At 45.4% G+C, this 26843-nt stretch overlaps 1 protein-coding gene across 1 annotated transcript in view; it reads left to right on the top strand.

The window, feature by feature from the left end:
• The window catches only part of SLC24A5 (solute carrier family 24 member 5), a 96620-nt gene extending 70206 nt beyond the window's left edge, over nt 1–26414 (top strand). The window contains exons 6-9 of the mRNA XM_073568452.1: nt 14088–14371; nt 16627–16833; nt 18853–18954; nt 26067–26414. Coding sequence (XP_073424553.1) covers nt 14088–14371; nt 16627–16833; nt 18853–18954; nt 26067–26389 — 916 coding nt within the window. The 3' untranslated portion in view covers nt 26390–26414. The remainder of the gene's footprint in view (nt 1–14087; nt 14372–16626; nt 16834–18852; nt 18955–26066) is intronic.
• The last annotated feature ends 429 nt before the right edge of the window (nt 26415–26843 follow it).

The following is a 26843-nucleotide window of genomic DNA, read 5'->3' on the forward strand; positions in this document are numbered from 1 at the left end:
CGCACATGGACGCTTGTGATCTGCGCACCCTATCTTTAGCATAGGGTGCGTATATCGTGCGCTGGCCGTGCGCTAGCAGGATTTTGCCGTGCGCTGCGCACTCTTGAAGCCGAAATGCAACATGTTGCGTTTGGCGCACACGGGCACACCTTCAAAAGTGCGCAGCGCACGGCAAAATCCTGCTAGCGCACGATCTGCACACCCTATGCTAAAGATAGGGTGCGCAGATCGCAAGCGTCCATGTGCGCTAGTAGGCGGCGATGACCAGATGGGGCGGGCAGGGAGCCGGCAGGGGGCGGGGCTTAGCGGCGGCCGTACGCAGGCTGTCGCTGTGCTATAAAGCGCAAATGTGAAACCGGCCTTAAACAAGAGGTGCATGTAGCTTGGATCGGTGAGTCAATCTCCCACCCAGGGACTGCTTTAGGACGTCCCACAGAATCTGTGTCCCCCTATGACGCGAAGGAGAAGCAGGGATTTTTGTTATAAACTCACCGTAAAATCCTTTTCTCCGAGACGCTCATTGGGGGACACAGCACCCACCCTATTAGTCAAGTTGGCTTCTATTTTGTTTAATTTATACGCATTTATTTATGTGATATAAGGGTGGTCTTTTTTCTGGACATGTTGTACCTGTACTAAGGCTGATTTTGTTGTCCTCCTACTGCTTTGGTACCAAACTGATTTCCGCCCGCAATAGGGGCGAGGGTGTATACTGCGGAAGAGGAGCTAATCTTTTTTTTCACTTAGTATCAGCCTCCAAGCGGCAGAAGCATACACCCCACAGTATCTGTGTCCCCCAATGAGCGCCTCGGAGAAAAGGATTTTACGGTGAGTTTATCACAAAAATCCCTGTATCAGAAAATAGCCTATTTTTTTAAGCCGATACTTTTTTAATATTATGTTCTTATAAAAAAAAGTTAAATGTTGCTGTTTTTATTCTGCTTATTAAAGCTCACTATATGCTGACATTTCAGACCCGATTCATTATTGCATTTGCTCCTTTTTATTGTCTAGTTTGTGTTTTTTTTTTGTTTGCTTGTTTTTTAACTTTATACTGATGAGCAAACGTGCTTGGATAAGATGTTATCCGAGAATGTTTGCACCCCAGCAGAGTCTTCGGTGTGCTCAAATAATGTGTTCAAGTCTCCGCACCTACATGTCTCCCGGCTGTTTGACAGCCACAACACATGCAAAGACAGCCTAACAAACCGGCATAGAACTCAAACGTATTATTCGAGCACGCCAAAGTCACACGGTTAGCACACAAGCATGCTCGGATAACACCTTATCCCAGAAAGTTCGCTCATCACCAGCACCTTATTATTTTGGTTCATTTTTCCCAGTCTATTTAATGTTTTGTTTTTTTTTTCTTTTCGCTTTTAATGCTAGTGGGTGAGGTTTAGGATTCCAAATGTTTTCGGCTGATTCATTAATCACCTTTTAAAAGTCGCTATATGTGAGCACAAATGTAATTCAGTAGCCCTGTTGAAGCGATTTTAGGTACGCTTTAAATTTTTTGCTTTAAATTTTCTGACATTCAATCAGAACATGCAACTTTTCACACTAAAAAGTTGCATACAAGGTTAAAATAAAAATAGAGCATTTTTTTTTTTAATTTTGCCAGATTTTATTGACTACGTTCACCATTGTGAAGAATTAGGTGTAAAAAAATATCTCAAAGAATATTTCAAGGCATAACAGAAGTGACAAAAGTAATTGCATATGGTGAATTGGACTTTGTTTTGTAGAAATCAGATGTCCTCTGATTATCATCACAGGCAGGATTACCAAGAAAGGTAACACCTACATGTGGGTAACAAAGGAACCACCATTCACAATAGGTGATGGTCACAGCTCATCACCCTCCATGCTCCATGTCCTCTGCATAGGCCACAGCCTGCACATACAAGTCAGTGAGTCGTCTGCAGTCTCTAGTTTCCTATGGTCTGTTTGTCAAATGTAATGTATATCTCTGACTTTGCATTATTGTTAACAGAGCAGATCAGCGGCTCACGCAAGATGTCTGCGTCCATTAAGAAAATATCTGATCTCTTTTTTTCACTTCGCCACGACAGCACCCACTGAGAGAGGGGATCCGCCCCTAGGAACAGGAAACCTACAGAGAGATAAAAGGGGCGGTCCCCTTCGCTCCCTCAGTTGGTTTCCTGTTCCTAAAGGAACTTGCAGAAAAGAGGATACCTGGGCTGGTTGCCGCCTGTGCAGCGTCCATGAGAGTGGCAGGGGCCCCAGCACCTGAAGCAGCAACGGGAAAGATCTGTTTCATTAGCTCCCCCCTTAGCTGGTAATGCAGCATGAGGCTAGATTACAGCTGTGGCCACCCTGGCTCACATGTGGTGCAAGGCGGCACCTGTGGCTACCCCCTGAGAGAAGAAGAGGATGCAGCATTAAGAACCAGGGCCGTCCTGGTTCTGGGTAAAAGCGCAGCACAGCATCGGGGCTGCCGACATGGTGCCCCCCCGTGATGCGAGGCCAGGATTGGGTAAGACCACCGAGCTTGCCTAGAGGACGCGGTAATAGGTGCAGCGCTAATTCCGTACCTGCCTCCCTGTGGATGGTCAGCGGTACAGTACGGGTCCGGCGGCATGGGGACAGCGGTAACCGGGAGATGCGGCGGGCAGACTGCAGTGTGATCCGGAAGTCATCCCATTGAACTTCCGGGGGAGGGATCACACAGTGCGACGTCGCCAGTATGGAGCGGCCACAGAGCATAACCCAGAATTGAGGTACCACTTCTGGGTGAAGGGGGGAGAAGAAAAAAAAAGGGGGAGGAAAAAAGCTGCATAAAAGCACCCGCCAGAGGGATACCGGTGCGCAGCAATGTCATCCTCAAACGACCCTGTTTCACGCCCACTGGAACAGCCAGGGGAATATGTGGCAGTACCAGGAGAAGTAGCAGTGGATGCTCTAAACTGAGTGAGGCCATAGGAAAAGATGGAAAGGAGAAAAAAATCAAGCAACTCCACGTCTCAGCCTGTGCCTCCACCCCCACAGCCGGTACCATCCGGATAAAATTAACGGGTGAGTGTTTTTTAGTCACGCTTATGTAGCTGATGGCGTTCTCCTCTGTATACCCCATAGGGAAAAAGGATGGAGAAATCCAAGCATAAAGAGTGTGCCTTATGCTCCCAACCTCTCCCGGATAGCTGCTCTAAAAGATTATGCCAGATCTGTATCGGGCAGACCCTGCAAGAGGAGTCTTTAGTTAGAACGGAAGATATCCGTTCAATTATTAGGCAAGAGCTACAGGCCCTAGGGGGCGCTAATAGTATGGGAGGACAAGTATCCAGCAGGGAGATCACCTCACCGGGGTCCAGGTCACCTTTGGAAACGTGGGAACTAGATTCGGATGAGTCTCAGGAGTACCTATCCTCAGAAGAGGAGGAATACAGTTTCTTTCCCACTGACAATATTAATAATCTAGTCAAGTCGGTGCGCAATACAATGGGGTTGTCAGACACTAAAGACCCCAAAACCCCCCTGGAAATAATATTTGCTGGACTCTCCCAAAAGAAAGTCCGAGCTTTCCCAGTAACCCCGACAATAAAGGAGCTGGTAAAGACAGAGTGGGAAAGGCAGGGGCACAAGAGTTTTCCCCCAGTGACTTCCAAACGGAGATATCCGTTTGACGATGAGGAATTAGCCTCTTGGGCCAAGGCCCCCAAGGTTGATGTGGCAGTAGCTTCCACTTCTTGCCGATCCTCCCTGCCAGTGGAGGATTCGGGTATGTTATCTGACCCCTTAGACCGCAAAGCCGATACACTCCTTAGACCGCAAAGCCGATACACTCCTCAAAAGATCCTCGGAAATATGCAGAGGGGCCTTCAAACCGGCAATATCGGCCACATGTACTGGGAGGTCCATGTTGATATAGTTAGACCAGTTGGAGGAGAATATAAAGAACGGAACATCGAGAGACAAGCTTCGTTCCTCTATTCCTCTAATCAGGGGTGCAGCCGATTCCCTCCGATTAGCTGCAGATCGGCAGGATTAACCAATGCGGCCCGTCGGGCTCTATGGTTGAAGGGGTGGAAGGGGGATACGCAGACGAAAAGCAAGCTCTGTGCTATGCCCTGTCAGGGTAAGTACCTGTTTGGCACAGTCCTAGATGAAATACTGACCAAGGCGGGAGAGAGGAAGTCGGGATTCCCTAACCCGTACGTTCCCTTCTACAGGAGGGCCTTCAGGAAGTCTTCGTTTGGGGAAAAAGACTACAGGTCCCAAGAACACTGGGTCAACAAAGATCCCAAACAGAAGGGGAACCTATTTGGTAAACGCCCCTTCAGATCCGGGGACAAATTCCGGTAGCCCGAATCTACTGGTAGGTGGCAGGTTGCTATATTTTTCCCATCAATGGGGAATGATAACGGCTAACCCCTGGGCCATTGACATTGCTACATCGGGCCTGAAATTAGAATTTGTTCGGTACCCACCGGACTCCTTCCTATTGACTTCTCTGAAGTCCCCAGCCCAGCAGGAAGCATTGGAGCTGGAGATTGTGGGCCTTTTAACTAAGCACGTTATTATAGCGGTTCCAGCACACAAAAGGGGGGAAGGGGGTTCTATTCTCCCTTATTTCTGGTCCCTAAGCCAGATGACTCATTTAGGACCATAAGTAAATTGAGAAAGCTAAATACCTTTCTAAGGCCACGATCATTTAAAATGGAATCTATACGATCAGCTATAAAAATCTTGTTTCCTAGGTGCTACATGGCAGTCTTGGACCTCAAAGATGCCTACTACCATCTTCCAATACACAGTGGGAATCAAAAGTTCCTCCGAGTGGCAGTCATGTTAAGAGGGCAGATACGTCATCTTCAGTTTACGGCAATGCCCTTTGGGCTATCCATGGCACCACGCGTCTTCACCAAATTGATGCTGAAGGTGATGGCACATTTACGGTTAAAAGACACCTTAATAGTCCCGTAATTGGACGATCTGCTGATAGTGGGAAATTCTAGGTCTCAATGCAGACACAGGCTAGCTGACATCTATTCTTGCAGGAGCTTGGTGGCTAATTAACTGGGAAAAATCCAGACTACATGTGGTAACCTGCCAGACGTTCCTAGGCCTTCATCTAGACTCAGTAAAGGTACTTTCACACTTAGCGATGCACCAGCGATCCCGACCAGCGATATGACGCGGTCAGGATCGCTGGTGTATCGCTAAGTGGTCGCTAGTGAGCTGCAGGCAGATCAAACCAGCAGGGGTCGGGGGTCGCTACTTTCCTGTCAGACGGGCGATCCTGACGTCCTCCCGCCCGCGTCCACGCATTGCTCGTCGGCGCCACAGGAAGCCCAGCAGAAAGCTGGCGACGAGAAAAGGTCCAGGACTTTCTCGCGCAATCAGCGGGGGAGCCGGTCGGAGGTAAGTATCAGACATAGCGATATCGCTAGCAATATCGCTATAACGTCACGAAATCAGTGACGTTATAGCGATATTGCTAGCGATATCGCTTAGTGTGACAGGCCCTTAAGTCTAAAATGCCTCCTGCCGAAAACAAAGAAAGTAACTATAATTAATAAAGTGCGGACGGCTATCAGTAGGCCTAATATGTCCTTAAGGGAGGGCATGTCCTTGCTAGGCTCCCTAACATCATGTATTCCGGCAGTGCAGTGGGCCCAATTCCATACTAGGAAATTGCAGTGGTCCATCTTGCAAGAGGTAGAAAGATTGCAGGGCCAGCTAGAAGGCAGAATGTCCCTGTCAACAGAGGTGACCAGCTCACTAAGGTGGTGGCTAGACCCAGACAACCTCTCGGGAGGAGTCCCATGGATGGTTCCCTCAAAAATAGTTACTACGGACGCTAGCCCCTTCGTATGGGGAGCCCATCTAGATGAGAATATGGCTCAGGGACAGTGGGCCGAGGATTCCTCCAATATGAAAGAGCTAAAAGCAATATTTTATGCCATATCTAAATTTCTCCCACAGCTCCAAGGAACCCATACAAGTATTCACTCGGACAACACCACCTCAGTGGCATACCTAAACCGGCAAGGAGGCACGCAATCAGGTCCGCTAATGTCTATCGCGGAGGAGATTCTAAAAATGGCCGAAAAAACCTCGACTCCTTGTCTGCTCTCCATATCAAAGGGCTAGACAATTCCAGAGCAGACTTCCTCAGTCGCCACACCCTTCATCAGGAGCAATGGGTGATCAGCCGGTGCATCTTTGAGATGATAGAGGCCAAGTGGCACAGACCAGAGAGAGACCTATTCGCCACAAGGGCCAACAGATGCTCAACGCTCTCCAAACACCCTGGACATTTCCGACAAGCCTATGCCTTCCCTCCAATGATGCTGTTACCAACTGTCATCAGGAAAATAAGGGAAGAAGGGGCGCGGGTCATCTTAATAGCCGCGTTTTGGCCCAAGAGGCCATGGTTTTCGTGGCTGAGAACCATGTCGATCTCCAATCCATGGATTCTCCCTCTAGATCGGGACCTACTCTCACAAGGACCCTGCTACCACCCTCAGGTCATAGGTCTACCCCTCACGGCATGGAATTTGAGAGGGAGTTATTAAGGCAGAAAAGATTCTCTCGAATAACAAAGTAGGACGGAGACTAAAACAAAAATCTATTCCAGAATATGGGAAAAATTTTTAGCCTTCCTTTCAGCGGGGCCCTCCAGTGAGATACCTATCCCAGCCATTCTAGAATTCCTACAAAAGGGGCATGAGTTGAAACTTTCTGTAAACACGTCTTGCCGCATGTATGAAATCCTTGAACAGTCGGTCGATGGTGCATACTGCTGTGCAAGATGTGAGCACATTGTGCATTTGGAAGCCCAGATACTGGATCTAAATGTGCAGCTGGCAACACTGAGATCCATAGACAATATGGAAAGGAGTCTTCTGCTCACTGAGCAGACGCTCAATGGGATAGATGAGGGGGGGGATGCTAGGTTGGAGCTGCAGGACAATGAAGCAGCTAGCTGGGTGACAGTTAGAAGGTGGGGTAGAGGGAAGAGCACCAGGGAGGCTAGTCCTGATCTGGCACACCCCAATAAGTTTGCTAAGTTGGCAGATGAGGGAAGTGTTAGTGCAGGAGTAGCACTGCTGCAGCAAGGCATGTCCTCTGAAAGCCGGAGGAGTGTCTGCTCCAGTAAGGGGGGAAATAGGAGAGCAGGGCAGGCCAGACAGGTTCTGGTAGTGGGAGACTCAATTATTAGGGGAACAGATAGGGCAATCTGTCACAAAGACAGGGATCGTCGAACGGTGTGCTGCCTACCTGGCGCTCGAGTCTGACACATCGCTGATCGGGTTGACAGATTACTGGGAGGGGCTGGTGAGGATCCAGCGGTCATGGTGCACATTGGCGCAAATGACAAAGTTAGAGGTAGGTGGAAGGTCCTTAAAGATGATTTCAGGGAATTAGGCTGTAAGCTTAAAGCAAGGACCTCCAAGGTGGTATTTTCGGAAATACTTCCTGTACCACGTGCCACACCAGAGAGGCAACGGGAGATTAGGGAGGTTAATAAGTGGCTCAGGAATTGGTGTAGGAAGGAGGGGTTTGGGTTCCTGCAGAACTGGGCCGACTTCTCAGTTGGCTACAGGTTCTATGCTAGGGACGGGCTGCACCTCAATGGGGAGGGTGCAGCTGTGCTGGGGGAGAAAATGGCTAGAAGGTTGGAGGAGTGTTTAAACTAGGGACGGGGGGGAGGGTATTCCTTTTATAGGAGGGGAAGACAGTGCAGATAGAGACCTGGGCACAAATAATGACATTGGGGTGGGGGTGGCATGGGGGGTGGGGTTAGAACAGTTAATAATTTAAGAAAGAATAGAGGTACAGAGAGATACATAAAGTGCATGTATACTAATGCCAGAAGCCTTGCCAACAAAATGGAGGAATTGGAGTTAATGTTGTTGGAACATAATTATGACATGGTGGGGATATCTGAGACATGGCTGGATGAGAGCCACGACTGGGTGGTTAATTTACAGGGCTATAGTCTGTTCAGAAATGACCGAACAAATAAGCGAGGGGGAGGTGTGTTTATATGTAAAATCATCCTTAAAACCCATCCTTCGTGATAATATATGAGTCTAATGAAAATGTAGAGTCCCTGTGGGTGGAGATAAGGGGAGGGGGGAAAAATAATAAATTACTGATAGGGGTTTGTTATAAGTCTCCAAAAATAATGGAAGCAACAGAGAATATCCTCATAAAGCAAATAGATGAAGCTGCGACTCAAGGAGAAGTCATTATTATGGGGGACTTCAACTACCCTGAAATACATTGGGGAACCGAAACCTGCAGTTCCAGCAAAGGTAAGAGGTTTTTGACTACTATGAGAGACAATTAACTTTCACAACTGGTTCAGGACCCAACAAGAGGGGGGGCACTGCTAGACCTAATATTAACCAACAGGCCAGACCGCATATCAAATGTAAGGGTTGAGGGTCACTTGGGTAATAGTGATCACAAATTAATAAGTTTTCATGTATCCTTTAATAAGATGTGTAGTAGAGGGGTTACAAGGACACTAAACTTCAGGAAAGCAAATTTCCAACGGATGAGAGATGATCTTGGTGCTATTAACTGGGACGATATCCTGAGACATAAAAATACACAAAGAAAATGGGAGACGTTTATTAGCATTCTGAATAGGACCTGTGCACAATATATACCATATGGGAATAAACATGCTAGAAATAGGAGGAAACCACTATGGCTAAATAGAGCTGTAAGGGGCGCAATAAGAGATAAAAATAAAGCATTTAGAGAATTAAAGCAAGTAGGTAGTGATGAGGCATTAATTAAATACAGAAAATTAAATACTGTAAAAAGCAAATCAAGACAGCAAAGATTGAGACAGAGAGACTCATTGCCAGAGAAAGTAAAAATAATCCCAAAATATTCTTTAACTACATAAATAGTATGAAGCTAAAAAATGATATTGTTGGTCCCCTTAAAAATAGTCTGGGTGAAATGGTGGATGAGGAAAAAGCCAATATGCTAAATGACTTTTTTTCAACAGTATTTACACAAGAAAATCCCATGACGGATAACGTGATCAGGGATAAAAATGTCACCTGCTTAACCCAGCAGGAAGTACGGCGGCGTCTAAAAATCACTAAAATTGACAAATCCCCGGGCCCGAATGGGATACACCCCCGAGTACTGCAGGAATTAAGCACAGTCATAGATAGACCATTATTTTTAATCTTTAAAGATTCCATAATAACAGGGTCTGTACCACAGGACTGGCGTATAGCAAATGTGGTGCCAATATTTAAAAAGGGGACAAAAACTGAACTTGGAAATTATAGGCCAGTAAGTTTAACCTCAACTGTGGGTAAAATCCTGGAGGGTTTTCTAAGAGATACTATACTGGAGTATCTGGAGAAGAATAACCTTATGACCCAATATCAACATGGGTTTACAAGGGACCGTTCCTGTCAGACTAATCTGATAAGCTTTTATGAAGGGGTAAGTTCCGGACTGGACCAAGGGAATGCAGTGGACGTGGTGTACATGGACTTTTCAAAAGCTTTTGATACGGTGCCACACAAAAGGTTGATACATAAAATGAGAACAATGGGGATAGGGGAAAATGTGTAGATGGGTTAAGAACTGGCTCAGGGATAGGAAACAAAGGGTGGTTATTAATGGAGCACACTCGGACTGGGTCACAGTTAGCAGTGGGGTACCACAGGGGTCAGTTTTGGGCCCGCTTCTTTTTAACATATTTATTAATGACCTTGTAGGGGGCTTAGAGAGTAGAATTTCAATATTTGCAGATGACACTAAACTCTGCAGGGTAATCAATACAGAGGAGGACAATTTTATATTACAGGAGGATTTATGTAAACTAGAAGCTTGGGCTGATAAATGGCAAATGAGCTTTAATGGGGATAAGTGTAAGGTCATGCACTTGGGTAGAATGAACAAGATGTATAATTATGTGCTTAATTGTAAAACACTGGGCAAAACAGTCACTGAAAAAGACCTGGGTGTATGAGTGGACGACAAACTCACATTTAGCGGCCAGTGTCAGGCAGCTGCTGCAAAGGCAAATAAAATAATGGGATGCATTAAAAGAGGCATAGATGCTCATGAGAACATAATTTTACCTCTATATAAGTCACTAGTGCAACCACACTTAGAATACTGTGTACAGTTCTGGTCTCCGGTGTATAAGAAAGACATAGCTGAACTGGAGCGGGTGCAGAGAAGAGCGACCAAGGTTATTAGGGAACTAGGGGGTCTCTTAGACCTGTGACGGGGACAAGGGGGCATCCTCTACGTCTGGAGGAAAGAAGGTTTAAGCATACTCACAGACGCGGATTCTTTACTGTAAGAGCAGTGAGACTATGGAACTCTCTGCCATATGATGTTGTAATGAGTGATTCCCTACTAAAATTTAAGAAGGGACTGGATGCCTTTCTTGAAAAGTATAATATTACAGGGTATATACACTAGTTACCTTAATATTGCGTTGATCCAGGGAGCTAGTCTGATTGCCGTATGTGGAGTCGGGAAGGAATTTTTTTCCCCAATGTGAAGCTTACTGTTTGCCACATGGGGTTTTTTTGCCTTCCTCTGGATCAACATGTTAGGATAGGATATGGGTTGAACTAGATGGACTTAAAATCTCCCTTCAACCTTAATAACTATGTTACTATGTTACAATAAAAGTCCAGGTGTCGGCCCTAGGGGCCTTGTATAATTATGATGTGGCAGGCAAGAGGTGGGTGGCTCGATTTATTTCAGCTTGCCAGCGAGCAAACCCGGTCCACATTCCTCAACTACCACCGTGGGACCTTAACTTAGTCTTAGATGCCTTCACACAGGCCCCATTCGAGCCCGTACACTCGGCACCAATAAAATGCGTGTCATTAAACACTGCCTTATTAGTAGCTCTGGTATCAGCAAGGAGAGTGAGTGATCTCCAGGCCTTGTCAATAGGATCCCCCCTTCCTATCAATATTCCAGGATAGGTTAGTGTTAAAAACGGACCCGACTTATCTTCCTAAAAGGGCTACTAAATTTCATAAATCTCAAGAAATCTATCTTCCATCCTTCTATGATAGCCCAATGACACCACAGGAAAGATATCACACCTTAGATGTGAAGAGAGCAGTCTTAGCCTATTTAGATAGGACCAGGCCCTGGAGGCAGAGCAGGGCTCTTTTGGTGTCCTTCCAGGGTAATAAGAAGGGGGCAAGAATTACGAAAAGCACGCTGTCCCGGTGGATCAGGGACGCAATTACGTTGGCATATTTGGGAAAAGGAGAAGACCCGCCACTTGGCGTAAAGGCACATTCCGCACGAGCCATATCTTCCTCCTGGGCCGAGAGGGCAAATGTTCCGATTTGAGCTAATATGTAATATGTATGCCGCAACCTGGTCTTCTCCTTCTACCTTTTATAGTCACTATAGGCTAGATTTATCGTCCGCCGAGGACTTAGCCTTTGGTAGATCCGTACTTGACACGGTGGGCCTTCCCAGGTGATTGTCTCTGGAAATCTCTCAGTGGGTGCTGTCGTGGCGAAGAGAAAAAAACGGATTACTTACCGTTAATACTCTTTTATAGAGCCACGACAGCACCCACTCCCTTCCCCTCCCTTAATATACAGTCATATGTAAAAGTTTGGGCACCCCTATTAATGTTAACCTTTTTTCTTAATAGCAATTTTGGTTTTTGCAACAGGTATTTTAGTTTCATATATCTAATAACTGATGGACGCAGTTATATTTCTGGATTCAAATGAGGTTTATTGTACTAACAGAAAATGTGCAATCTGCATTTAAACAAAATTTGACCGGTGCAAAAGTATGGGCACCCTTATCATTTTCTTGATTTGAACACTCCTAACTACTTTTTACTGACTTCCTGAAGCACTAAATTGGTTTTGTAACCTCATTGAGCTTTGAACTTCATAGCCAGGTGTATCAAATCATGAGAAAAGGTATTTAAAGTGGCCACTTGCAAGTAGTTCTCCTATTTGATTCTCCTATGAAGAGTGGCATCATGGGCTCCTCAAAACAACTCTCAAATGATCTGAAAACAAAGATTATTCAACATAGCTTTTCAGGGGAAGGATACAAAAAGTTGTCTCAGAGATTTAACCTGTCAGTTTCCACTGTGAGGAACATAGTAAGGAAATGGAAGAACACAGGTACAGTTCTTGTTAAGCCCAGAAGTGGCAGGCCAAGAAAAATATCAGAAAGGCAGAGAAGAAGAATGCTGAGAACAGTCAAGGACAATCCACAGACCACCTCCAAACACCTGCAGCCTCATCTTGCTGCAGATGGTGTCACTGTGCATCGGTCAACAATACAGCGCACTTTGCACAAGGAGAAGCTGTATGGGAGAGTGATGCGAAAGAAGCCGTTTCTGCAAGCACGCCACAAACAGAGTCACCTGAGGTATGCAAAAGCACATTTGGACAAGCCAGTTACATTTTGGAAGAAGGTCCTGTGGACTGATGAAACAAAGATTGAGTTGTTTGGTCATACAAAAAGGCGTTATGCATGCGCTGTATTGTTGACCGATGCACAGTGACACCATCTGCAGCAAGATGATGCTGCAGGTCTTTGGAGGTGGTCTGTGGATTGTCCTTGACTGTTCTCAGCATTCTTCTTCTCTGCCTTTCTGATATTTTTCTTGGCCTGCCACTTCTGGGCTTAACAAGAACTGTACCTGTGTTCTTCCATTTCCTTACTATGTTCCTCACAGTGGAAACTGACAGGTTAAATCTCTGAGACAACTTTTTGTATCCTTCCCCTGAAAAGCTATGTTGAATAATCTTTGTTTTCAGATCATTTGAGAGTTGTTTTGAGGAGCCCATGATGCCACTCTTCATAGGAGAATCAAATAGGAGAACTACTTGCAAGTGGCCACTTTAAATACCTTTTCTCATGATTTGATACACCTGGCTATGAAGTTCAAAGCTCAATGAGGTTACAAAACCAATTTAGTGCTTCAGGAAGTCAGTAAAAAGTAGTTAGGAGTGTTCAAATCAAGAAAATGATAAGGGTGCCCATACTTTTGCACCGGTCATATTTTGTTTAAATGCAGATTGCACATTTTCTGTTAGTACAATAAACCTCATTTGAATCCAGAAATATAACTGAGTCCATCAGTTATTAGATATATGAAACTGAAATAGCTGTTGCAAAAACCAAAATTGTTATAAAGAAAAAAGGTTAACATTAATAGGGGTGCCCAAACTTTTACATATGACTGTAATGTACACATGGTTCACTCTGGTGGGTGAAGGATAGAAACTGTATATAGTGAAAGTTATAAGTATGTTTATACTAAAATCGCTTGCTGAACAAATTAACTAAAACATATGTGGCGGTTCCTCTTGTTCTCTGTAATCCAACTGAGGAAGCAAGGGGGACCGCCCCTTTTATCTCTGTAGGTTTTCTGTTCCTAGGGGCGGATCCCCTTTCTCAGTGGGTGCTGTCATGGCTCTATAAAAGCGTATTACCGGAAAGTAATCCGGTTTATTGACACAGAGGTTGTCACATAAAGACCTATGACATAGTGGACTGTAGTTATCATTTAGTGAGACAATCCCTGTCAGATATTCCTATTTATTTCTATTTGTTATGGATGACTTAAAGGGGCTAGGGAAGTCAAACTACCCTGTCCCTTAGCATTGGCATACCCAGCCTGTCTATATGTTAATTAGTTAGCCATTCATTTCAGTGACTCACACGCATGGCCAGTGCAGGAGAAATGTGTATCTAGACGCAGATACTCATAGGAATAACTGATGTTGAAGTTGGTTTCATTCTCAAAGAAAATTAAAAAAAAAAGCTTAATGCTTCATTAGCCCCCTAACTCAATTTTAGAACTTTATTCTTACATATCCTGCAATTTTATAGATCACAAGCAGTGTGCAATGAGCAACTGCTCAATCCAGTCTTCATCAGGAACAATTTAGCTAGGTATCCATCGTGTGTCCACATTTTACCAGCTTGTTGGCGAAACTTGACTCAAACATTTAGCAAGCTAAATTCCAATGTCTTCTACTTTAACAATGAGGATATATTTTTTTTAGGGGACGTGCGTACATAAATCTCTAATATGTAAAGTATTTATTTTTCAGGTATGAATCTGCATCATTGATATTGATATACGGGTTCTACATTGTGGTGCTGTGCTTTGACATTAGAATTAATCAGTATATGATTAAGAAGTTTAGTCCTTGCTGTACGTGTGTTGCTGAAGCTCTGGAAGAAGACAATGACCAACAGCCCTTACTTGGATGGAAAGAGGAGAGTGTGCGGATTGTTCGCCAGCACTCCCGATCTGATAGTGGCATCTTTCAGGAAGATTCTGATTATTCTCATCTCTCACTGAGCTTGCATGAGCTTAATGACATTTCAGATGGTTAGTGATGGTTTTAAATCAAGATCTTGTGTCATTTTGTTCCACATAAGGGGCAGTGGGTAATATTTGACAAGAAAACCCCTCCACAGATTATTTCTTGCATTAGGTGCCCGTCAGAATAATTGGTGAATGGGTGTGGAGCTATCAGAGTTGATACTTTAGTCCTCCTTAGACTTTAGAGTTTCTGGAAATTTCTGTCTCAACATCAAAACAAAGAGGTATTGATTTAAATGGCCCCTTGTTTAAAATATTGGCATTTTTAGAGATCCCTCTGGGCTGTGTCAGAGCATTTGAATGCTCTACGGTATACTGTTTTCGGATGTCGAACTACCAGGGGCGCAACCCCAGGTGTAGGTAGTTATGACATCTTGCTGATGCTGCCTCCTTCCGCCAATTCTCCCTATTGCTACCATTTGTAGCTCAGTGGTCAACACGAGTCCACAGCGCCAGAGCCAGACTTTCTGCTTCTGTACCACAGTCCAAGCTTGTGTGCTCTCTCACTCTTTAGGCTCTGCTGACTGGCTTCCCCAATACTGAGATGTGATGTTTCTGATAATAAGCTATGGGGTGAAAGAAGCACACAATGGTACCCCTACTAACCAAAAAATGTAGCATGGAAGCATCAAACCCTAGATCAGACCCCCCCCCCCCCCCCCCCAACAAAAAAAAAATCAGACCTCCGGTCGCGTGCCCAAACGAATAATGACTCCAGACCAGGAGTCAAAATAAATTCATACCTCAGATAAAACCCCTAAATAAAACAGATCTCAGACCAACCCCGTTGAATGATTTAAGCTCATAAAATAAATAGACCCTAGATCTGAGGGGAAAAAAAATCATATCTTAACCCATTTGTTGCATAACTGACTTTCTGCTCCTGCCCTCTGTTTTCTTTTCCATACAGTACATAGAGGCTAGAGGACCACATGGCTCCGACTTGTACTGTGTATTATAAAGCTTGACCATTACATGTGCACTGCGTAGTTCCCTGTACTGAAACTATACACTGCCTAAAATTCATATACCGTACATTATGAAAAAAATAACACTATTAAGCTAAATAACCTCTTTACTTGTGCCTGCTTTATATTGCTCTGGAGTAATAGAAGAGATTGCATCAATTAAGATGCCAAAAGAAAAGTTGAATGACCTGACCTCCACCATCACCAATATAATCCTCTCAGACCTCATTCACACAAATGTTTTTGTCATACATGAGAGGTTAGTGATTTTAACTGACAAACTATATTCCATAGGGCTATTCACATGTCTGTTTTTTTTTTGTTTTTTTTTAACTAACCAATAATCCACACAAAAAACTAACATGTTCTATGTTGCACGAATTTCCAGACCAAATTCACCCTTTTAATTGAATTTGGTGCACACATGACATCCACGTTGTATCCATATGCTGTTCATTTATAATGACAGGTTGCTAATAGAAGCTTGGAAAACATCCATCAGTCTGTTTTTTTTTTTTTTTCATATGAGAAAAACTGATGCCATACACTGATGGTAAGAATGGGCACACGGGCCAAAAACTGATGTAAAATGGATCCAACACACAGATGAAAATCTGTCTGATTTTTGCATGAAAGAAAAACAATGTTGTGAATTGGGCCTAATTCTGAGAACTCGGGGCACAGACAGACAGACGGCCGTATTTCTTGTGCGAGAACCGCATTGCAGTCCCTGGACTGGTCCGGCATTTCTGACCTGAGCATGATGGCGTGATGGATTTCTGTGCAGCTGTCATGCAGTGCGATCGTCGCACAAGAAATACGTCTTTCTGTCTGCCCGTAAGTCAGAGGCTTCCCCTGGGTGTAGTCCCTACACTGGCCCGGCATCCCTGGGCTGTACCATTACTCTCAGGTGCCTCCTCAGCCCTATGATCTTTTGCTGGCCAGGGTCTGTTCGTTTTTTGCACCAATGCATCTTATATTAATGCTTTTTGGCTACAGGACCCAGTGTGGAGGTGGCCGAATCTGAAAGTCTGGAGGATGCATACGAGGCAAATGACCTTCTAGTGTACATGTACAATACCTGCTGCACATCCTCTTTAAATGGATACTTTTGCAAAATGTATGCTCCGTTACCCATAGTGCGGTGTATAACACAGTAATTAAAAGAGAAATCAAATTCCTGTTATACACATTCCCATCAGGTTCTCTACTAGGGATATTGCCATCTATTATTGTATTACTTGTGTTATGAGGCTTTTTGTTCTTACCAGGTTTCTTTTCTGATCATATCAGACTCTCCAAGTGTTTTCACAATGCCGGAGAATGACATGAAAAGAATTCTCTGGGTCCTCTCGCTGCCCATTATTACACTGCTCTTCTTGACCATACCTGACTGCAGAAGAAAGTCGTGGAAAAAATGGTTCATTTTGACCTTTATTATGTCAGCAGTTTGGATCTCCGGAGTAACCTACATTTTGGTTTGGATGGTGACAATAGTAGGTAGGTAATTGTAACATGAGCGCTAATGTATTTGTGGTTTAGCTTTACAATGCAAAAGGTAATAAATGCTAAATGAGAATCTTATTCCTAATGAGGAAAGCACCAGATGTCAGCATCTCAGCCTTGCCTACCATACCCAGGCATTTCTCCTTTTCCCTGTTTTGGTGCCAGCCATCATGCCGAATGTCCACCTCCTTTTTCTACCCTCACTGATGTAAAGAAATATTTGGCTGCAAAATAACAGTTTGATATGATGCATATTACTTAGCCTTTGCCTGTAAGATTACCCTATGTTGGGCTCGTCACTGTGACTTTTTAGCTGACATATTCAGCAGTGTGGCCAACTTCAGTCTGTAAACCCCTAGGTTATGACTTTTGACATGATTATGAGGGACACCTTTATTTCTCCTGAGCGTACAGAATGACTAAGGTGCCTGTCGAAATTCAGCATGCCTGTGGCATGGACAGGTGACAGAAATGAGCTCTATCTCCCTGTTAGAATACAAGATTGAGAAGCAGCAGAACATATTCCTTTCTGTCAGAGTAAATAGTGATTCTTATTTAAGACTATGATCATAGCAGACATACATCACAGGATTCTGCATTCTGTTTGAGTTTCCTGGAAAGACACATGTGGCATATCAATGGTTCAGAGAAAGATTGAAACAGGATAAAACACAAGTTTTAATTCAGATTTCATTCCCTGCCTGTTGCATCCGTCTATTCATGTTCCCTTTGGCCTTTTATGTGGACAAATCTCACAATTAAACGGATGATTTGCCAAGAGGCGAATAGCTGAAATTCCATACCAGACCCTTGTCTTTCATTGTTAGCCCAAGGATTACTGTCACATGGCTTTTTTTTTTTTTTTTAAAGTATGATTTTAAAAAAGTATGTTGTCACATGATTTGAGGTTTGTATGGAAAACTCCCTACTAATAGAAGGAGATTATTATTCTGCTCTCAGATCAGATACTCACAAGGAAGCCTTAGGCTACGTTCCCACGATCCGGAAGTAGCAACGCTTTGAGGCAGAGCATGTTCGCTAGGTCCAAAGGGCCGCCTTCTATTGAACGCAGATAAATCCATATGTGTTCATTGAACCATGCAGATTTACCACATCCAATACAGTCTATTGATTTAATTTCTGTTGGGTAGACTAGCGTGTCCATGTCCACGGGTGATCCACAGTTGCACGTAGTCACATAGTGGACATGCTATTTTTAAAAATCCCATCCACTATGTTATAACATTTGGCCGTTGTGAGTTTGACGCTGCATAAATACGCAGCATCAAACCCGCAGCAGTTTCTGATCATGGGCACGTACCCTTAGGTTTGCTATTCAGAAGTAATTTTTCCCCTGGCGACTGAAAAAGACATACAAGAAAAAGAGGGAGGATGATAAATGGCTAAGACTATAAGCATGTTTTCACGCAGTTACTTTACTGGGAGTAAACTGAGAACACACAGATTAAAGGGGTCTTCCAATGCAATGATACTGATGACCTTTCCTTAGGATTGGTCCCAAGTTCATCAATATCACTGTAGTGTGAAACTTCTTTAAGGTAATTTATCAAATACTTTGAAAGGATGAAATTTTAAAGCATTGAAAATTCATTATAGATCTGTCTTATGAAGGCTACATACAAATGAATGGGACTAGGCTGTAATATGACGCACATCCGTCACTAAGAGTACAGTATGTGCCGTACAAAACAGGATGCAGATTATAAAGAGGCTGCAGCGCCATTGTACCTCGTCACAGCTAATCAGCTGGGAAGTGTACAGTCACCAATCTAATATTAACGGCATTTAGTAATTTTTCCCCATACCATCAATTATCCACAATTTTCCATATCAATTTTACAAAATGTAGAAATTTTAGGTGACAGTCTGACTTGTGCTGTATATTTAGGAGTTTAGATATAACAAAGGAAGAAAATTATAGAATTCTGACAAACTCATAATACAACATTTTATCATACATATACTAATGTTTCATATCATTAATACCTGCAGGTGAAACTCTGAGCATTCCAGACACCGTTATGGGTCTTACTCTACTAGCGGCCGGCACAAGTATACCAGACACTGTCGCAAGCGTGCTTGTGGCAAGAGAAGGCAAGTATGAGTGTCTTACTTTTTGCATCTACTTAAAGTAGCCATACATAGGAAGATAATTAAATTAATCATTACGCAACAAAACTGCATGCTTTTAGATGTATTCTTACTGTCTTAATTATATGTTGATGTTTAAAGTGTACTTCTACTTCTGATCTCCTTCCCAATCTGACATCAGGCATGGCGAGATGCTCCTGCATGCTGGGAGGGACATTTACCAAAGCAACCATGCGATGTTTAGAGAGTAATGTGCACATCTCTTTTTAATTGAAAAGGAATTTGCAAATGTACTGTTCTCCGCTCTTAGTCAGATGCTAAATGGAGGTACGCTTCATCAGGGTTTAAGCAAGTTTCCCATTTGGGTCTGAACCGGGACCGACATGAACAGAAAAAGGGGCCTTGTGCAAAAAATAGTGTATGGGCCCTTTTGAAGTCCATTAATATGTCTCGGACAGACACTGCTTGCTGCTCATGAGGTGTAAGTGGACCCCTGTACCTCTTGGGCCCCTGTACAGCTGCACAGGTTGCACCAATGATTTGTCTGCCTCGGCTATGAAGGAAACTGTTCAATGTTGCACAATTATCAGTCATATGATCTTGGAGCAGTCTTCACCTCTGTCTGTAAAAACGCAACACATCCAGTATAAAACAGAATTTCAAATGTAACTGTTGTTTCGGGTAACTTTTCAGAATAAACCCAAGTGCGAATAAAAACAGTGAAGGAATTTATTAAGGCCGGTGTTTTTATGACATTGGCGTAAGATGCGTTTAATATATTAGGAACAACACGCCTCTTAGTAAATAAGGGATATCTCTTGCTTTGTATGTGCCAGAAAATGTAATTTACGCCATTTTCTGGCATAAATTATAGTAAACAAATAGCGCCACAAAAGCACTCCTTAAAATTAACATAATGCAAAACAATGTCAAAACTACATTGCCCTGCACATGATCTGTATCACGTTACTTCTTTTAAATGCTTCAGGGTTCAGAGACCCTGGAGTGGTTAAACGAAGTGACATGCTCGTTCTTCAGACGGTTTTAACTCAAAAGCCACCTGCTCTCTATACTTTAAAGGCCCTTTTACATTTAGCGATGCACCAGCGATCCAACCAGCGATCCGACCCGGTCAGGATCGCTGGTGCATCGCTAAATGATCGCTACTGAGCTTTCATACAGAAAGATCTCACAGCGATGCAGCAGCGACGCAGCGCACGATACTTACCATTCACACACAGCGATCCTGCGTCCTCCCGCCCGCCTCCACGCGTCGCTGGACGTCACAGCAGGAAGCCCAGCAGGAAGCAGACGACGAGAAATGGAGCCGGACATTCTCGCGCGATCAGCGATGAGCAGCGGGGGAGCCGGTCGCTGGTAAGTATCACACATAGCGATATCGCTAGCAATATCGCTATAACGTCACAAAACCAGTGACGTTTTAGCGATATTGCTAGCGATATCGCTTAGTGTAAAACCCCCTTAAAAGGGTTGTCCGGTCCAAGCCGATAAGTCTGCAGTCTCTCTGTGTCACTGTGAGACTTAAGAATCTCCCCAGCAAACGCACTGTGCGCTGCGGGGATTCGCCGGTTTCAGAGCCAGGACCTGGTGGAGTATGTATGCATTATGCATACCCCCAACCAGTGGATGCGACCTTGCTCTCCACATACTTGTATGGAGCAAGGCTGCACCCTCTAGTCGCCCACGCTCACTGATCAGTCACATCACTAGATGGGGCGCAGCCTCGCTCTATACAAGTGTAAGGAGCAAGGCCACACCCAAAGCCAGGAGTATGTATAACTCGTACATACCTTTCGGTCCCAGGTCAGAAACAGGCAATTCCTAAATCTGCAGTCACACAGAGTGACTGCAGACTTCTTGGTTTGGACTAAACAATCCCTTTAACCCCTTAACGACCGCCAATACGCATTAAAACAGCGGTCATTAAGGGTACTTATTCACTCATCACTGTTTTAAAATGGTGATGGGGAATAAGGAAATAGCGCCGCCCAGCGGCAGCAATTCCTGCAGATGTAAGCGGCACATGACAGCTGACACTATGTAGTTTCGGCCCTGGATGGTTTTGCAACTGATCGGGGCCGATAAATCCCTTAAATATTGCTGTCAATTGCAGCAGCAGTTTTTAAGTTGTTAGATGGGGGTCACAAAACCCCCTTGGTAACCATCGGACCACAGGGTATGGTGGCCTGTGAGATCCAGCTCTAAACTGGCTCTCACAGGCACAGTCAGTGAGACTGACAGTCTCATACACTGCTGTACATGAGTACAGCAGTATGAAATGGAGGAAAAAACCCGATTGTTAAAAAATATATTTTCTTTATTAATACAATGCAAAAATATCGGTAAGGGTGGAAACAAATACACAGAGAACAAAAAAAAGATGCATTACATGGGGACAGGTAAAATTATGTCTTATCAAAAATTAAGTGAATCATAGCAGCACAAAAAAAAGTTGAAACATTGATGATAATGAGTCTGCTGATTTGAATGCCACAATATATAAATATATGAAGTTGGATCCTCAAAAGAAAACCATGAAGCAGGGATGAAGAAAAAAGGAGGAATAAAAAGCCTACCTCGACTTTTTCTGCTTCTCATTGACGTCACCGCTCTCCGGTCCATGCTGTGCTTAGCGTGACCTGGTAGCTTTTACTGTGCAAGATTATAGACAGTCAGAAATAGGCTCTGTAGGTTCACATTGTTAAACAAAAAAAAAAAAAAGACTTCCAGTTCACCCAGACAGTAAGCCTGCTAGTCTGAATTGCGGTCATGTCACTGAAAAGAGCAGAACAGCACTGGATCCTGGAGAAAGTGGCGGTAGGTGAGTATATTACTATACTCGCCCCATATACAGTACCATACACACATTTATTGAAAAAAATATTCATGGGAGTGTTTCTTTTAATAGAATAGAGTTAAAGCAGACGGGAAAGCTTCTCAGGAAAACAATTTTCCTGAAGCTGCTTTGCTGCGCCGGCAGTTAGATTATTCCGTGAGCTCATACCCTAAAAGGCCTCAGACTCCAATCTCTCAAGGTTATTATTTGCTGGTTAAATTTCTACACAGTGTTGCTCTAGTGGTTTGCACTCTGAATTATAGTGAGCTGTGAGGTGCAAACTTTACATTAATGAATGTATAAAAAGCTACATCAAGCTTAGCTGTTAAGGGGTAATCTGACGCCGCTCATTTCCCAATGAATAATGAATAGGACAAGTGGTGATACAAGTCCTTGTGCATGTGTGTCTGTGTGACGGAGTCAGCTTACGCTGAGTCGTTTTCTTTAGAGTGGACCCTCTGGGTCGTGGCACCCACCCATCTAGGGCGAGCTGACCTTGTGAGGAACCACCCTCTATACAGGGAGTGTCAGGGGCAAGACCAAGGGGGTGAGCCACCACGACTGCTGGAACCAGACGGCCGACTAAAGTAGACACTAGGTACGAGTGTCTGACGACAAAGGACGTGCAGGAAACAAGACAAGACAATACGTGAATTCAAGGTATCTTCATTAAGGCAAATTCAGGATAACATTAAGTGCAAAACGTGATAACAGGCAAACACAGCAAGGTGCGTGCGTGGAACGCCAAGGTCCATGGCATGGTACGTACCAGAAGGTAAGCCCGGTTACCGGCAAGGACACGATGGCATCGGACTCCGGACAGCTGGCAAGGATCAGGGCATCAGGCCATAGTCTTCATGCTTACGATCTCTGGCCGTGGTGGCAGGTTCCAGGAATCCAACAGGCAAACCAGGGTACAGGCAAGGAGGCACGACAGATCTCCAAATATGGTGCGTGTTAAGGAACATGCCGAGGTCCAAGGCAAGATTCCAGGCAGGGTGCGTGCTAGGGCACACCAGGGTCCAGGGCAAGGTGCAAGGCAAGGTGCGTGTGTAGGGCACACGCCAGGTTCAACGTGCAAAGTACAAGACATGGTGCGCGTGTAGGGTACACGCCAGAGTTCAAGGTCCAAGATACAAGACAAGGTGCGTGTGTAGGGACACGTCAGGGTCCAAGGCAAGGTCCTGCGCGTGCTGAGGGACATGCCAGGGGCAGGGTTCAAGGCAGAATCCTGCGAGTGCAGAGGGGCACGCCAGGGTCAGGTTCACGGCAAGGTCCTACGCGTGCCGAGGGACACGCCAGGATCATGGTCAACTCAGGGTGCGTGCTAAGAGACAGGGTTCAGGCTAAGGCAAGGGCCTGCGCGTGCTAGGGGTGCTAGGAGGCACGCCAGGGTACAGGCTAGGGCCTGTGCGTGCAAGAGGGCACAACAGGGTACAAGCTAGGGCCTGTGCATGCAAGAGGGCACGACAGGGTATAGGCTAGGGCCTGTGCGTGCAAGAGGACACGACAGGGTACATGGCAAGACATGCGCATACTTTTACAGAAGCACGGGGAGGTATGCCAAGGAGCAGGCTAGGGCCTATGCGTGATATGAGAGGAGCACGCAAAGCACAGTGCAGAGACAGCGTGGGTGCAAGGAAGCACAGAGAGCATGGCTGGGGCACTGGCTAGCTGGTTGGGCTGCGGCACAGACAGACGTGTAAGACTCCAGCGAACCCGGCTGAGGCATAACATGCGACACAGCTGTCACTGGCCGACGAGCACGGCTGAGGCACAAGCAGGTGGGCATGGCTAGGGCGGGCACGGCTGAGGCACAGACAGGAGGCTAGGAAGGCCAGGCGCATGCAAAGTGCACACGAAGAAACAAGGCAAAGCAAGGCGATAAACAAGGTAAGACAAGGTACAGGGCAAGGAGCAGAACGTAGGCAGAAACACAGTCAGGCCAGAGCGAGAACAGAGCTAGCAGCGGAGCGTAGGCCGAAGCCCAGAGCCGGGTCAAGGGGGAACCTTGAGACTAGCCCCGAAATGTGCAAGAGAGCACAAAAGGTCAGAGAGCAGGAATGGTGCATGTGCTAGGAGGCACAACAGAGCACCATAGGTAAGAGAGGAGGAATGGTGCGTGTGCCAGGAGGCACAACAGAGCACCATAGGTAAGAAAGGAATGGTGCATGCGCTAGGAGGCACCACAGAGCACCATAGGTAAGAGAGGAGGAATGGTGCGTGTGCCAGGAGGCACAACAGAGCACCATAGGTAAGAGAGGAGGAATGGTGTGTGTGCCAGGTGGCACCACAGAGCACCATAGGTAAGAGGGGAGGAATAGTGTGTGCCTGGAGGCACCACAGAGCAGCATAGGTCAGAGCAAGGAAGAACAAGCAAAGACAGAGAACATAGGAAGGACCACAAGGCAAAGCATAGCAAAGGCAAGACATGGCAAGGCAGAGAACACAGGAAGGACTTCAAGACAAAGCATAGCAAGGACAAAACATGGCACAAAGGACAAACACAAGACAAGGCATGGGACAAGAGGCAGAGTACAAGCACAGAGCGTGTGCAGAGACGCACTACAGGGCAGAGTGCAGGGGCACAGAATACAGGGAGCGACTGAGCAGCCATGCAGGGAAGCAACACGATACTCAGGCCCCGACCATAGGAAGGGGCGGTCTGATATAGCACAATAAGCACCTGCACTTCCGGGTCAGGACCAGGGAAGGACTTCCGGTTCAGTCCTCCAGGATCATAGAGAGCATTGCTGGATCAGGCTGTGCTGGAACATGGGAAAGGTCACATGATCAGGGAGGAAAGGTCACATGATCAGGGGCTCAAGGATCACAGAGAGGACTGCTGCAGGCAGATCAGAGACGGCTGGACACACAGCAACGGCGTATAGCCATGAGGTAAAACACACATGCGCACTGGCAATGGCAGCCATGAGATGAGGCGCATGTGCACACTGCTCCAGGCATTTTACAGCACAACAGTCACGAGGTGCGTGTGCACACTGCTTCCAGGGATCTTGCAGCATAAGACATAACGGGCATGAGAGTTCGGTGCACGTGCACACTGCTCCAGGAGTCATGCGGCATACCAGACATGGCAGGCATGATAGTTCGGTGCGCGTGCACACTGCTCCAGGGATCATGCGGCATGCCAGGCATAACAGACATGGCGGGCATGACAGCCTGCAGCTATCTCTAGTTGAGTCATGACATCATTGCCTTTTGATGCAGAAGTGAGTGGCGCTGGATTACCCCTTTAAGGGTATGTTTCCATGGTCAGTAAACAGTGCGGATTGGATGCTGTGTACAGCCAGAGCATCCAATCCGCAACGGCCAGATGTTACAACACAGTGGATGGGATTGTTCAGACTCCAAGTTCCTTGCGTAACCGGACATGCGGCACGTGTTTCTAGACAGCAGCATGTCGATTTATCTTGTGGAAACGCTCAGTCTCCGCAAGATAAATATCACCGTCCATTGTATAGGACGCGGTGATTCCGCATGGTCCAATGAACATATGCAGAATCACTGCCCGTACAAAAGCAGGCAGCGCTTTGGACAGAGCTGCGTCCAAAGCGCTGCCAATATTGACCGTGGAAACATACCCTAAGTCTGTCTCTAACAAGCTTGTTGACGGTTTACACCGACAACCAGCAAAATTGTAAGAACTGCTGTAGCCTGTGCTCTGTGGGTCCTAGCTAATTGAAGATCAATTCAACTTTATAAACAAACACTGTGCAATTTGGCTAATACTAGAACACACAGGACTTAAGGTCCCGTGTGCACCAGCGATCCTGACAACGATACGACCCGGTCAGGATCGCTGGTGCATCGCTAAATGGTCGCTAGTGAGCTGCCAAACAGGCAGATCTCACCAGCGACGCAGCGATGCTCGGCGGTCGTTACTTACCTGTCACACGCAGAAATTATGACTTCCGCCCGCGTCCATGCGTCGCTCGTCGGCGCCAGCAGGAAGCAGACAATGAGAAATGGACCAGGCCGATCTCGCGTGATCAGCGATATCCAGCGGGGGGGGCGGTCGGAGGTAAGTGTCACATGTAGCGAGATCGCTGGCAATATCGCTGTTGCGTCATAAAATCGGTGATGCTTTAGCGATATCGCTATGTGTAAAAGGCCCTTTAGAATGCCACTTTCTCCATGAGGGAAACTCTCCTTCTGCCTCTGTAGTGACTTATTTTTGTGGCCTAAAAGGTCAACTAGAAAAATTGTAGTTACGCATCTCCTCTTGTTTTTACAGGAAAGGGTGACATGGCCATGTCGAACATTGTGGGATCAAATGTATTTGACATGCTTTGTTTGGGAGTTCCTTGGTTTATTAAGACTGTTTTCATAGACCGGTCATCGCCAGTGGAAGTGAACAGCACTGGAATAACCTATACTACCATCTCTCTCTTGTTCTCAATCGTTTTTGTATTTGTGGCAGTACATGTAAATGGATGGAAGCTCAATAAGAAGTTAGGTGTCCTGTGTCTAAACATGTACCTTGTTTTTGCTATAATGTCTATTCTGTACGAATTGGGAATTATAGGAGGTATGCCTGTACGTTCCTGTGGAGACTAATAAATGTGACATTTAATCACCTTAATTACTTTTCATTACTGATTTGCTCATGTCAGGAGAAAAACTTACCAACCACAATGGGAACTTGTTGGATTATTTTTACATACGGGAGTAGGGGATGGCTGTACAAATGTTCCCCTGGTAAGGACTGGGCTACACGGTGACATGATTCATGTGACACTGAAAAAAAGCAGTGATACCATGCCCTGGATGTAATGGTTTCCTATGGTGTTGTGTTGTGACCTGCAACATACTGCAACAGAGACAGAGTTGCAAATGTCTCTGGTGACATGTCACACATGATCCGCTTGCCCACATACTTCAATGCAAGTCGCATGCAACTTGGCTGTTCTGTTTACATCCAAATTAGTTGTGTCACAGACAAGTTGCACAGATTGTTTTGGTCAGTTAAAGGGAATCTGTCACCTCATTTTTGGCCTATAAGATGCGGCCA

This window comes from Dendrobates tinctorius, unplaced genomic scaffold (assembly GCF_039654945.1).
Source record: "Dendrobates tinctorius isolate UK_male_01 unplaced genomic scaffold, ASM3965494v1 ptg000022l, whole genome shotgun sequence".
Classification (NCBI taxonomy): domain Eukaryota; kingdom Metazoa; phylum Chordata; class Amphibia; order Anura; family Dendrobatidae; genus Dendrobates; species Dendrobates tinctorius.